Raw genomic sequence first — 12,217 nt, 5'->3', positions numbered from 1 at the left:
CGGAACCGATCGTCGTCCCGTTTTCCAAGAGCTTGCCCCACGTTGGGAACGCCAAAATGTCGGGATATGGGGGGGGGGGGGGGGGGTGCCAACGGCCCTCTGCCTCGACACACCGAGCCCCGCGGTTGGCGCATGCCTGCGCATCAACCGCGGTCCGGTACAAGCTCGAGGAAACAATAGACGACAACCACGTGTACACTCGGAAAGCATTTATTACGACTGCGACTAACACTTCGAGCAGGCCAGCTAGCTATAGTTGACATCGCTGAGGGTTCCCTCGAAGAGAATAATACACTAGGTAAAGAAGGGCTTCCGACTTACCAACTGGGGAATACGGGGGGGCCGCGGCGTTTGCCGCAGCAAGAACGCGATTGACTAACCACGTGCGGGAATACGGGAGCGACGGCGGAGACTTCCGCCGTCGTCGCTTGCTGGAGACCAAAGAGAGAACCGGGCGATATCAGCGGGATCTCACGTGACCCACACGGTGGCACTGATAGCGCTTGCGATTCCCGCGCGCCGCCCGCGGAAGGAAAGTTTCCCTTCTCCCAACTCTCCCTGGCACGCATGCGCTTGACGCGACGTTCGCTGCCCGTGCGGCTGTTATGGGACCCGAGGATTCCCACAAACTTTGGCCTCAAATTAACCTATAACTATGAATGAGCTTGCTGTTCCTACAGCTATTGTAGCGTTTATGGTTGATATGCCGTTTTGCCCAATGGAAAGCTTAACAACAATAATTCTACAATATGTTGTTTGTGCTTTGATGTAAAAGACACAAAGAGGAATTACCTCGCCGTTTCTGCTGACTGCCCATCCGAATGGCATCTTTTCCCCCTTCCGTTGTTGCAGTTCAATCTGTGAAAATAAAAATGTAAGCAACTGCTCACCGATCTTTCTAGGCGGAAATAAAGTTATAAAGCTCCGGGGAATTACTGCACTGCAACTTAGCAGCATTCATATGAGCCCTCCCATTTTATATGAGCCCTCCCATAGACAGGTCGGCGACACTGCTGAGCTTTCACAGTCTCTACACGACGTCTGCTGCAATTATGACACTGCGAGGGCTGTAAAAAACGCGTTCTTGTTTCTCAGTATCTCATTAAATAGGTTACTATAGATATGCCATCCGAGCTACGATAAAATGCATGAATATTGCATTACACTAAAGTGATCCAAGCCATACAAGCTGTTTCTTTTATACAGCGTTAATCAGACAGCGCGAGTAGATGTGCGGGCGTGGCAAGTAACTTCAGGAGTCGGCGCACAAGATATTGATACGAGTTGCTGAAAACGAGGTATGAGTAATTCACTACCTTTACACATCAAACTGTGGCCGTTTTGTAATATATCACTTTCACTTCGAAGCGTTCAGTTTTACCGCAATAAAAATTATCCGTTATATTCGCCAGCAAACTTGCAAAGAGGTTACAAGAAAGTGAACTGGGCGGCAAAGTAGGCGCGATTCCTCTGCGTGGGACACGAACCTTTGAGCTATGGAATCATCACTCGAGACTATCTCCGGATACGTTGGCCCGAACAAGCAGGACTGCTGTATTTGTGCTACGAGTTCAAGTTCGGTGGTGATTTGAATATAAGGATACGACCACCTTCCTGTCGGTTGTCGTGCAGCGTGGAAATGTCATGAGATGTGGGATTACGGGACATGCGAATTGAATACAGAAACAAGAGGGGACGAAGATGAGAAGCGAGTCTTCTGGCGTTGCTGAGTTTCTACTCTTCAATGCGCCAGCGTGCGGAGTGTTGATGGGTGGGTGTTAGTTAAAAGCTTTTCAATCCACGTACGCTTTGTTTAGTCAATGCCGAGGGCTCCCTTGATATGCGAAGAGCATTAGCTAAGATCCCGCTGCTGAAGTAGAGAGAATTTATTCTCCGGGAAATAGGTACGGAGCACCGAGAGACAGCTAACGTTAGCAGACTTGAGTGCAGTGTTTGTTTTCACCATCCAGAGGCAGATATATTTTCTGCCCTTCAGATGGCTTGACGGAAAGCGAGTGCACGAGTTCGCAACACAAGGTCGTGTGGGGCCGCAATCCAATGGGTTTTTCCCCGATCGTAACACATTTGTGGTCGTGTTGGGGAATGAATCCACGAAGACGTGGGTTCGTTCCCCACCTGCTGCCATGTTTTTTTTCAGGCATTTTAATTTTTATTAATTTACATTTCTTTAATTCAATTAATAAGTACAAGTAATTTCCCCTATGCTTTGGCTTTTTATGATTTTCGTACGGGGAGAATCTGAATACAGAGGATATATTTACAAGGGAAGGCGTACAACGCTGCGGCAGTGGTAAGGCTAGCGCGCGCACACCAGACAGCCCCACAATCGTCGCCGTCGTCGTCATCGTTCAAGCCCCGACCACAGGATTGCCGTCCGTGATATTGCCCACCGGTGGCAGAAGCACCGTCCCGGTGCAATTAGGGCTCGAGGCGAGAGTGGCATGGTTTAAGACGTGAGACATGGAATACGTCACTGGTGGTTGTTGCAGATGCCGAGTTAGGATGTAGCGGAGCGATTTCATAGGTCACATTAGTGACATTGCGTATGACGCGGTAAGAGCCAACATATCGTGAGAGAAGTTTTTCGCATAGGCCAACGCGACGTGATGGCAACCACAGCAAGACCAGCGATCCTGGAGGAAAGTTCACCTCCCGGCGTCGGCGGTCATACAGACATTTTTGATTAACCCGTGAAGCCAATAAGCGATCCCGGGCAACCTGGCAGGTGATGTGAGCACGGGCAAGAGCATCACGAGCATGGACAGTGGATGCGTCGCTGTGAGTATGGTATCCATGGGCCATTGCCCATGGATACCATACTGTGGGTCGTAGCCAAACAGTAGATAGAAAGGCGACTAGCTAGCTGTGTCGTGAGGGGAAGAGAATTTGACTGTGTTTTCTTTTCCGAAAGTGCAATATATAAAATAAGACCACTTGTTCTTTTAGAGAGAGAAGCTCTTCGATTATGTTTAGGTCTGCCTAAATTCGTTGCTAATAACGTGTTATACCAGGAAGCGCAATTACCTTCTCTTCACACGAGATTCCACACGCTTACGGTTCAAACCTACTTAAGGACTTATGAATGTCATTTTAGACGTACAGAATATATATTTATTAGTGAACCAAATTCATTTTTTTGAGAACACCTGGCCGCGATTATATACCCCACAGGTTGTATTTGTGCAGGCACAATTAGCACATTTAAATGTTCACATTAGGGAAATCATTCCGTTTGATAGGTCCACATTGTCCCTTAAAATAGAATTTGCAGACATTTTTCCCAATAACGCGAAACTGCTGCCACCAACATATTTGAATGCCCTTTTTCAAGACTATTTGGACCATTTCCCAATAAATATAATAGCGACTGATGCTTCCTCGTGTGAGGAGAAGGCAGGCGTGGCAATTTACTCACCATCCCTCGATTGGTATTTTTCACATCCCTGCCAGATTACACATCAGTTTTTCAGGCCGAACTTCTGGCAATAGTTCTTGCGTTGCGAAAGGTACCGCTAAATGTTAGAAAAGTTGTTATAGTTACAGATTCCCTTTCTGTATGCAGCGAGCTTAACGCGTCTACAAATTCGACAGAACAAGTTTTACACATTAGCTCCACCCCACTTAAGGTTAATTCATTTATGTAGAGGTACCAGGCCTCCGAGACATTCAACTTAATGAAATAACTGATTCTTTAGTACGAGCTTCTTTAAAAGGTCCGGCGATATCTGTGCTGCCGGCAACTGCGCATATCACTGCAGCCAGATATAGGCAGTTTTCTTTGACCGAAGACAAGAAAAGCCTCGCATTAGCAAAATCTACAGATTTTATACATTTAAGTTATTCTTGGAACCGACAGTGGTGTCCTAATCGGAAATTCGAAGTAACATTTACAACGCTGAGTTGCTGTATTCCACAACTAAATTTTTATTTACACAGATGTGGTCTGGCGGCATCCCCATTATGCTACCTCTGCAATGAACCAGAATCCATCGATCACTTTTTATTATCGTGTCGGAGGTTTTCTAATCATCGACAACGATGTTTGGAAATCCCACTTCACAATCTAGGACTGCCATTAAGCAGTTCAGTTATACTCTCACTTGGAGCCACGGTGTTAGGATATAGCCACGGGAAAGTTTGCCGAGCCATTTATAATTTTCTTTGTGATACAAAAAGATTGCCTCATTAATTTTTTCCCATTTTTCCACGATTGATTTATTTATCCTTCAATAAATTATCAATTTAACAAATTCAGAAAGTAATGTCACAAAATCACAATTATATTATTATTATTATTATGATTATTCAAAATTTACGTCTATCCCTTACTGTGTTTATTTATTAGTAAATTCATATTACTAGTCGTATCTAGGCAAGGCTTACTAACTTATTATAGACTACTTAATTCTTTTATTATTGTTTCGTTTCCCATCTTCAATTATTCACTTATTTTCCTTTAATTTTTATTACTCATTGATTTCTAAACTAATTTATCTTAAATTTCGATCATGATACCACCCGGTTCGTGGCCAATCCCCCCAGTGGATTTGCGCCACTGATTGAGGCATCATCATCATAATCATCATCATCAGTTGTAGGTGAAGGTCGCAAAAGGCAAGTTGATGTCCCAGTCCCGGTGGCCCTCAGACACGTTGCAAGCATATCTGTGAGGGTACGCTTGAGGCATTCAGTGAGGCCCTTTGACTGTGGATGGTACACTGTGGTGAATTTATGATCGGTTGAACAGGAACGAAGAACGTTGTCAACTACTTTAGACAGGAAGCAGCGGCGGTGGTCTGTGATTAGGAGCACCATGGCGCAAGATGACATCGAGAAGGATGAAATCGGTACATCAGTAGCGCAGCTGGTGGGATGTGCTCGTGTCACAGCGTACCGCGTTGCGTAGTCAGTGGCGACTGCAACCCATCGATTGCCAGTGGTTCACATGGAGAAAGGCTCTAGGAGACTGGGCCCCACCCGCAAAAATGGTTCATCAGCGATGTAGAGAGGCTGAAACCTACCAGCAGGCAGTAGGGCAGGTGTCTTGCGTCTCTGGCAGAGGTCACAAGCAGAAATCTATTGTCGCAAGAAGCGGCAGAGACCAGGCTAAAAGAAGTGCTCACGAATGCGATCATATGTGCGCGATACGCCTAGGTGTCCGGTGGTCGGTGCATCGTGAGGCTGGCTCAAAACAGTAGAGCGAAGATGCGCGAGAACCACTAGCAAGAGCTCAGTGCCGTCCGGACAGGCGTTGTATCGGTGTAAGGTGTCGTTGCGAAGCACAAAAATTCGTATGGAAGGGTCAGGGTGTGGTGAGTTGAGAACGTTACGCCGCAAAGATGAGTCGCGGCGCTGTTCGGCAGCTATATGGACGAAGTCTGCAATGGAAGGAACGAAGGCTGCAGGCTCATCTTCCAGCATATCAGGGGGTCGACTGGATATCGAGACAAGCAGTCGGCGTCTTGGTGAAGCCGTCCAGACTTGTAGAACACAGAAAAGGCGTAGTGCCCAACGGCCAAGGCGACCAGTGTGGCTGAGCAAGGAAAGCCAGCAATAGGCGCGGTGGTGTGTAATAACTGAGAAATGCCCACCATACAGGAACGGTCGGAATTTTGTGATGGCCCAGACGAGAGCTAAGCACTCGCGTTCTGTGATGGAATAATATTGCTCCGGCGGCAACAGAAGCGCGTATGCGACCAAGTGGTGTAGGCCATGCTGCTGTTGGGCGAGGACGGCGCCTATACCGTGGTCACTGGCATCAATGTGAATGTCCGTGCTGGCTGACGGGTCAAAATGTGCTATAACAGGTGTGTTTGTTAGGATGGCAACGAACGATGAAAAGGCGTCCGATTGTTCACGACCCCAAGTAAAAACAGCGTCTTGAGTAGGCCAGTGAGAGGGCGGGCTATTTCCGCGAAGTTCTGGACAAAACGGAGGAAATACGAGCATCACTCAAGGAAACTGCGGAAGTCCTTGGCCGACCGCGTAGTAGGGAACTGGCTAACCAAGCGGACCTTGTCAGGGTCTGTCTGCACGCGTGCAGCGTGAACAAGGTGGCCGAGCCTCGCAGGTTTGACGGTGCCCAGAGCGACATTTCGACGAGTTAAGCTGAAGGCGAATACGGCGAGAAACATCAAGCACGCGGTGAACAGGCGAGTGAGATGGTTTTCAAAAATAGTAGTTCAAAAACGATAACATCGTCCACGTAGCAAATGCATATGGACCACTTGATGCCTCGAAGAAGAGAGTCCATCATGCGCTCGAAAGTAGCAGGAGCGTTAACAGGCCAAAAGGCATCACTTTAAATTGATAGAGGCCATCAGGAGTCACGAAGGCGGTCTTCTCTCGGCATTGGTCGTCCACAGCGATTTGTCAGTATTCTGAGCGCAGGTCGATTGAACAGAAATATCTGGCACCGCGCAAGCAGTTGAGCGCGTCATCAATACGCGGCAGAGGATACACATACTTCTTGGTAATCTGGTTGAGATGGCGAAAGTCTACGCATAATCTCCAGCTATTGTCCTTCTTTTTAACAAGTACGACGAGCTATGCCAGAAGACTGCAGACGGCTCAATTAATCATTTACCAAGCATTTTATCAACTTCCTGTTGTATGGCAGCATGCTCCGGAGCTGAGACACGGTAAGGCCGCCGGTGAACGGAACTCGCATCGCCGGAATGAATGCAATGTCGGTGACGACGGAAGTCTGGACCAGAGGACGGTCGCCTAAGTCAAAGATGACCTGGTCGGAAACCAGCACGCGGCGAAGGGCAGTGGCCTGTGCCGTAGTGAGGTCTTCTGATATAATGCGTGCGAAGTGGTCGCAGGACGAACCTGACTGCGATGACGGCGGTGAAAAATCTGGTAGAGGTGGTGTGGTCAGTGCAGAAACCGCGTGGTCGGCCAATGGGGTTAGATGCGCGAGTGATATGCCGCGAGGAAGAACTTGCGTCGAGAAGCCGAAATTGAGGATGGGAAAAGAGATTCGGTTGTTTGTAACTGTCAGCACCGTATAGGGAAGCGCGACGTTGCGTGTCATGGCGATCTCAGGAATAGTGCAGGCAACGTAGTCGTCATCGGGTAGGGGTGGAAAGAGTGAAAGCTGGACGTGTATTGCGGCTTGCGGTGGTAGTCGACGTTGTCGGAGCACGAATGAAGTTCTAGCCGGAGAAGTCGCGCGGATCAGTCGATAAGAGCAGCGTGGGTGGACAGAAAATCAATTCCAAGGATGGGGTCGTGGGTCACTATTCTAGGACAGCAAAAAGAACAGATGTGTGGTGATGAGAAATGGTGATGCGTGCAGCGCACATTTTCAAGCACGGAAGGTGTACAGCCGTCGGCTACTCGAATGGTAGGTGAGGCCGCGACAGTAAGGACTTTCTAGAGGCGTGGCGGAGGTTCGAGCTCATTACAGGTTTATTTATTACAACCCGTGTTTATACTGCGTTCATCACCGTTGCACATGCGCACAATGCCTTCTAAGAAAGGACAGCTCTTTATTTGACAGCTCTTTATCAAACCTTTGTTGGTAGTTTGCGCTCGTCTGTCGTCCTATGTGTTCTTTTGTGTCCGTGTTGCTATTGCGCGGCAAAACGTATTCGTAAATGCAACGTCACCTCCGGCTAGTTTTCCGGGAAGCGGTCAAAGGGAGACCGAGAGCGTCGAGGTTGGGGCGAGCGGGACTGGCGGCACTGGGGCGATAGTGAGCAGCTAGTCTGGCTTTTCCCTAGAAGGACGTTCAGCACCTCAGGCCTAAGGACGGAACGACGGAGCATATTGTGCACGTTCCGGGCGCCACCGATTGTAGATGTTTGGACGGTATGACGTGGGCCAGCGGCTGCGGCAATGGCGGGCGATGTGTACAACCCTAGAGCATGTGAAGCAGATAGGCCGATCATGAGGCGTGCGCCATGCGGCTGGATCTCGAGAACGTGGCGTGAAGGTCGGGTTCGGGGTAGCAGCAGTGGCGACTGGGGAGGTCGGGTTGGGAGCAGCATCACCGTTATCAAAGGCGGGTTAAATGCCCATACGCACGACCTTTTGGCGAATCACGGCTTGAATTAGCGAAATAGTAGCCAGGTTATTGTCTTGCATACCGTCATGAGGAGTAACGGGTGCCATGGGCTCGAGTTCTTTACGGACGTTCCTGATGACATTTTCTGGGACTGGCGTTTGACGTAGCGTGGCTAAACCTTCGCACGAGGACGTGGCAGCCGTATTGGGAAATTGTAGAAGCGGTGAGTGATACACTGGCGTTTTGCTTGCTCAAAAAGACGACATTCTGTGACGACTGAGTCCACCTGTAGAGTAATTCTTTCACAGTAACAAATTTAAGGCGTCATCGGCTATGCCTTTCAGTAAGTGTACCACATTGTCCGCTTCAGGCATGTCCTTGTCGACCTTGCGGCACAGAGCCAACACGTCCTGAATCTAGGAGAAGTACGGCTCTGTGGACATCTGGGTGCGAATTGCGAGTTCTTTCTTGGCTGTTAGTTGTCGTCCGACAAGTTTCCCGAACACATTGCGTAATTTCTGCTTACAGTCGTCCCAACTTGTCCAATCTTCCTCATGCGTCTCGAACCAGAGTCGTACGGTGTCCCACAGATAGTAGACAGTCGCAAAGATTATCACGGGGTCCCACTTGTTATTGTTGTTGAATCGCTCATACATAGCCAGCCACTCATCGATATCCACGCCGCTTTTGCCGTTCAATGTCCCGGGATCACGAGGGTGCAAGAGAATGACCGATGACGGGCCTTGTTCACAATGGGTCACTTGGTCGGTCATTGTGGTGGCAGCAACGTGCTGTCCGCTGGGACGATCCAGTTCCCGGTGTTGTAGCGAGCTTACTCCGCACATCCACCAACGATGTTACGCGGAGAATCTTTATACAGAGTATATATTTACAAGGGGAGGCGTACAACACTGCAGCTGTGGTAAGGCTGGTGCGCGCACACCAGACAGCCCCACAGTCGTCGTCGTCATCGTTCAAGCAACGACGACAGGAGCTCCGTGCGCGACAATATAACTTCGGGCCCCTCTCTTTCCTTTCTTCTTGTGGTCGTATTAGTGGCGTGACTCTTGGTCGATATCGAGACTCTGCACTCTGGTTGGTTCGTGGTCACGGTCGGAACCTTGAGTGCGGAGCACCTCGAACACCGCCTGACTGAATGCCGGTGTGTATTATCAAACCAAAGAATCAACGAGAGGCCAGCACTAGAAAAGTAACAATATATGACAGAACTTGATAATAAAGAAAACATAAAGAATGGGGACCATGTTTATCACTAGTGTGATTCTTTGATCTCGTTTCAGCATTGCTTCTTATCATTTCATATTGAAGCGCTATGTGTGAACCCGTTCTTCAACAAGCACGTCTAAATCACGCTACAAAGAGGTAATGAAGAAACGTCGAACTCTTTCGGCATGAATTCCCCCCCCCCCCCCAAAAAAAAAAGATATCTCCAAATTAATACATGCATTTGATAATGAGGCATACCTGCTATTTGCAACATTCAGGTCCTCTCATGAAAGCTCACACTGGCCTTCGAAGTTGGATAGCGTCTGACATTATCAAAGATCTGTTTTTTTTTTCTACAAAATGCTCCGTACTTGAGACGAATAGGCCTGTTACTTAGAAGTTGGGAACTTTGATATCGTAGCTTTCTGGATGCGGATTGGAATGTTGGCTAAGAAGTGGTCTTACGGAACGCTGCCACCTGAGGTACGCTGTACCTGAGGTTCTCTGACACTAGTAGCACTGAGATCCTCACAGGAAGAGCATCATGGTTCGTTTAGAGAGCTTTCGCCAAGACTTCATATTGGCTTTTATTTGTCTAACTATATATTTCCGGATTCGCAATGGAGTGATACGATCTGCATAGTCCGATTTTAGCCCTAATTCTGGCGTGCCACATTAAAATAGTGAGAGCAGGCAAACAGTGCGTCGGAGGAAAATAAGAAACACGCTCCGAGCAGTGATGCTGTAGCCCGTGTTAATTCCTAAATTGAAACTTCTTCAATAAATTGAGAAGACCACGGCCCTGTGAAATTTATTAGCGAGAGTGAGGTCACGTGACGTCTCCTAATTTTCTATTTTAGTGGCATACAATGTTGCACACCGAATAAATGCGAATAAAATATGGTTAACAAGAACGTGTATTGTCTTTATTGTTGCACCATTTGTTGCGATGTCGGCATTAGGCTGTCTTAGGCTCAGGCCCTGCATAATTTTGGCGACCGAGAACGCAGTGGCGCGAAATTACTATCTTCGTTTATTGCTCGTCAAACGTCACCTACTTTATACTTACCGCTGTGCGTTTCATTGGACCACGATAGCCATCATTGGGGCTTATTAAATTATAGTGACAACAAAACACCAGTGTTCTTGAATATCAGTCTTTTTCAGCTCATGAACAGGTTTTCAGGAACAACAGAAGCAAGAGGTGGAGACACAAGTTGTATATTCATGAAAATAGTTTACGTAAGGCAGTGTCCTTGTTCCTCATATTATGACTTGGTTCTTCATTGTTTTACATTTTCACGGTGACACATTTTAACAGTCGTCACTGACACCATTTAGTCGGGGAGAGCAAGGCGCGTCTATTGTATCCCAAAATTCTTTAATGTTGTCGCGGATTCTCTAGCGAAATATTCTTGTGTAATCATGTTGCACACCAACTGGAATACCGCTGTACATTCGAGAAAGTAAGTGAGCTCGAGGGATAATTTCGATATGTACTGCGATTCATATATACATAGCGGATGCATTGGACTCGTGAATCGGATTTTTATGACAGACGACTGTGCTCACTGCTATCATTGTGCTTTGAGTGTTGCTTGATTTTCTGGGTACAATTCATGCCACGAAATGTTACATTATGGACTGATCAATTACTATACAGCCATGACAATATAAACCTTATAAAATCGCACGGTCAGAATACGACACGATAAGAAGGTCTTGCTTGCCTTTCCACGCGCAACAGCCGATGTCGCCATGTCGAGCACGAATGAGTCCCCGTCCGTTCCAGGAGCCGCCACGCTGATCGGATTTGTTCCCAGAAACCTCTGTAGTTCAAGATGAGCCTTTTAGACACGAAACAACAGTTGTTACGAGAAAAGCGCAATTGCCATTTCACCATAGTGACCTTTCGTGTGCATGTTAGATTGTGCTACACATACCGAAACTAATACATCGTACGTACTTCCAGAATAAGACCATCACTCTACCATCTCCGACTAGCCGCTACTTACCGACACTCTGAGTTTCCCTGATTACGGTTCATTTGCTATAACACCAAGGGAGCTCCCCAGTGCCATATGTCGGCGTTTCATCCAGGGCCTTATAAATATCTAGTCGATGATGCAAGACTACTTCGTAACCCCGCAGTTGACAAAGGACCCACCATAGCGTATCCGTGAATACCGTGCAATTGCGGAATCTATGGTATTGCTCCCTAAAAGTAGCCTGCACAGTAACTCTAACGCTCTCGTGCTTGGCACGACATCCTACGGCACGAGCGCAAACCGAGGGGCGCCAACGAGTCAGCTGCGGAAGACGACGACGACGCTCGAGCCAATGCTGATGAAGACAGTTTTTTCTACACGCGGACACGATCCTTGGGGAACTACAGCCCTTAACAGCTTCGCTGTAAAAAGGTGATTGAATCTCGATGTTCGATAAATGCTAACCACTTGACGAGCTGCACAATTAGTACTCCTGGAACGGCAAATACCGCGAAAAACACTTCCGTGAATCTCTCTTTGTGATATCTCGCGCTGCAGTATACAGAGTAATTGAGAATAAGAGAAGTTGCTATATTGCCACCAGCAGTAGTGGGTGCAGTGCTAAGAGGCAGGCACGGACAAAAAGAAAGAAGTGCGCGTGTTTATCGGTCCTTCCAGTGGTGGCACAAATTACAGCGATCAGATATCGGAAATTTACAATTCGTAGAGATAGCATGGAAACGATAACATCACGGACTGAATTTCAGCACCTAAAATTTCCGTGGAAAATATATTGGTGTCCATCAAGACAATCGGAAGTATAATAATTACAAAATTAGGCAGCCGTGTCCCGCCATTAAACCTATATTTACACAGGGCTGGTCTGGCGATATCGCCGCTGTGTCAATTCTGCCTAGAAATGGAAACTGTAGAACACTATTTTTTATAATGTCGTCGGTATAAATTA

General features: G+C 47.5%; 1 protein-coding gene across 1 annotated transcript in view; it reads right to left on the bottom strand.

Annotated features, from left to right (window-relative positions):
- Window positions 1-12,217, bottom strand: part of LOC119462516 (uncharacterized oxidoreductase YjmC) — a 116,362-nt gene that overhangs the window by 82,106 nt on the left and 22,039 nt on the right. Inside the window, exons 5-6 of the mRNA XM_049672174.1 lie at window positions 10,993-11,091; window positions 793-858 (exon numbers count right to left, since the gene is read on the bottom strand). Coding sequence (XP_049528131.1) covers window positions 793-858; window positions 10,993-11,091 — 165 coding nt within the window. The remainder of the gene's footprint in view (window positions 1-792; window positions 859-10,992; window positions 11,092-12,217) is intronic.

This window comes from Dermacentor silvarum, chromosome 8 (assembly GCF_013339745.2).
Source record: "Dermacentor silvarum isolate Dsil-2018 chromosome 8, BIME_Dsil_1.4, whole genome shotgun sequence".
NCBI lineage: Eukaryota > Metazoa > Arthropoda > Arachnida > Ixodida > Ixodidae > Dermacentor > Dermacentor silvarum.
The sequence above is the reverse complement of the archived record's forward strand: the minus strand, read 5'-3'. Positions and strand labels throughout refer to the sequence as shown.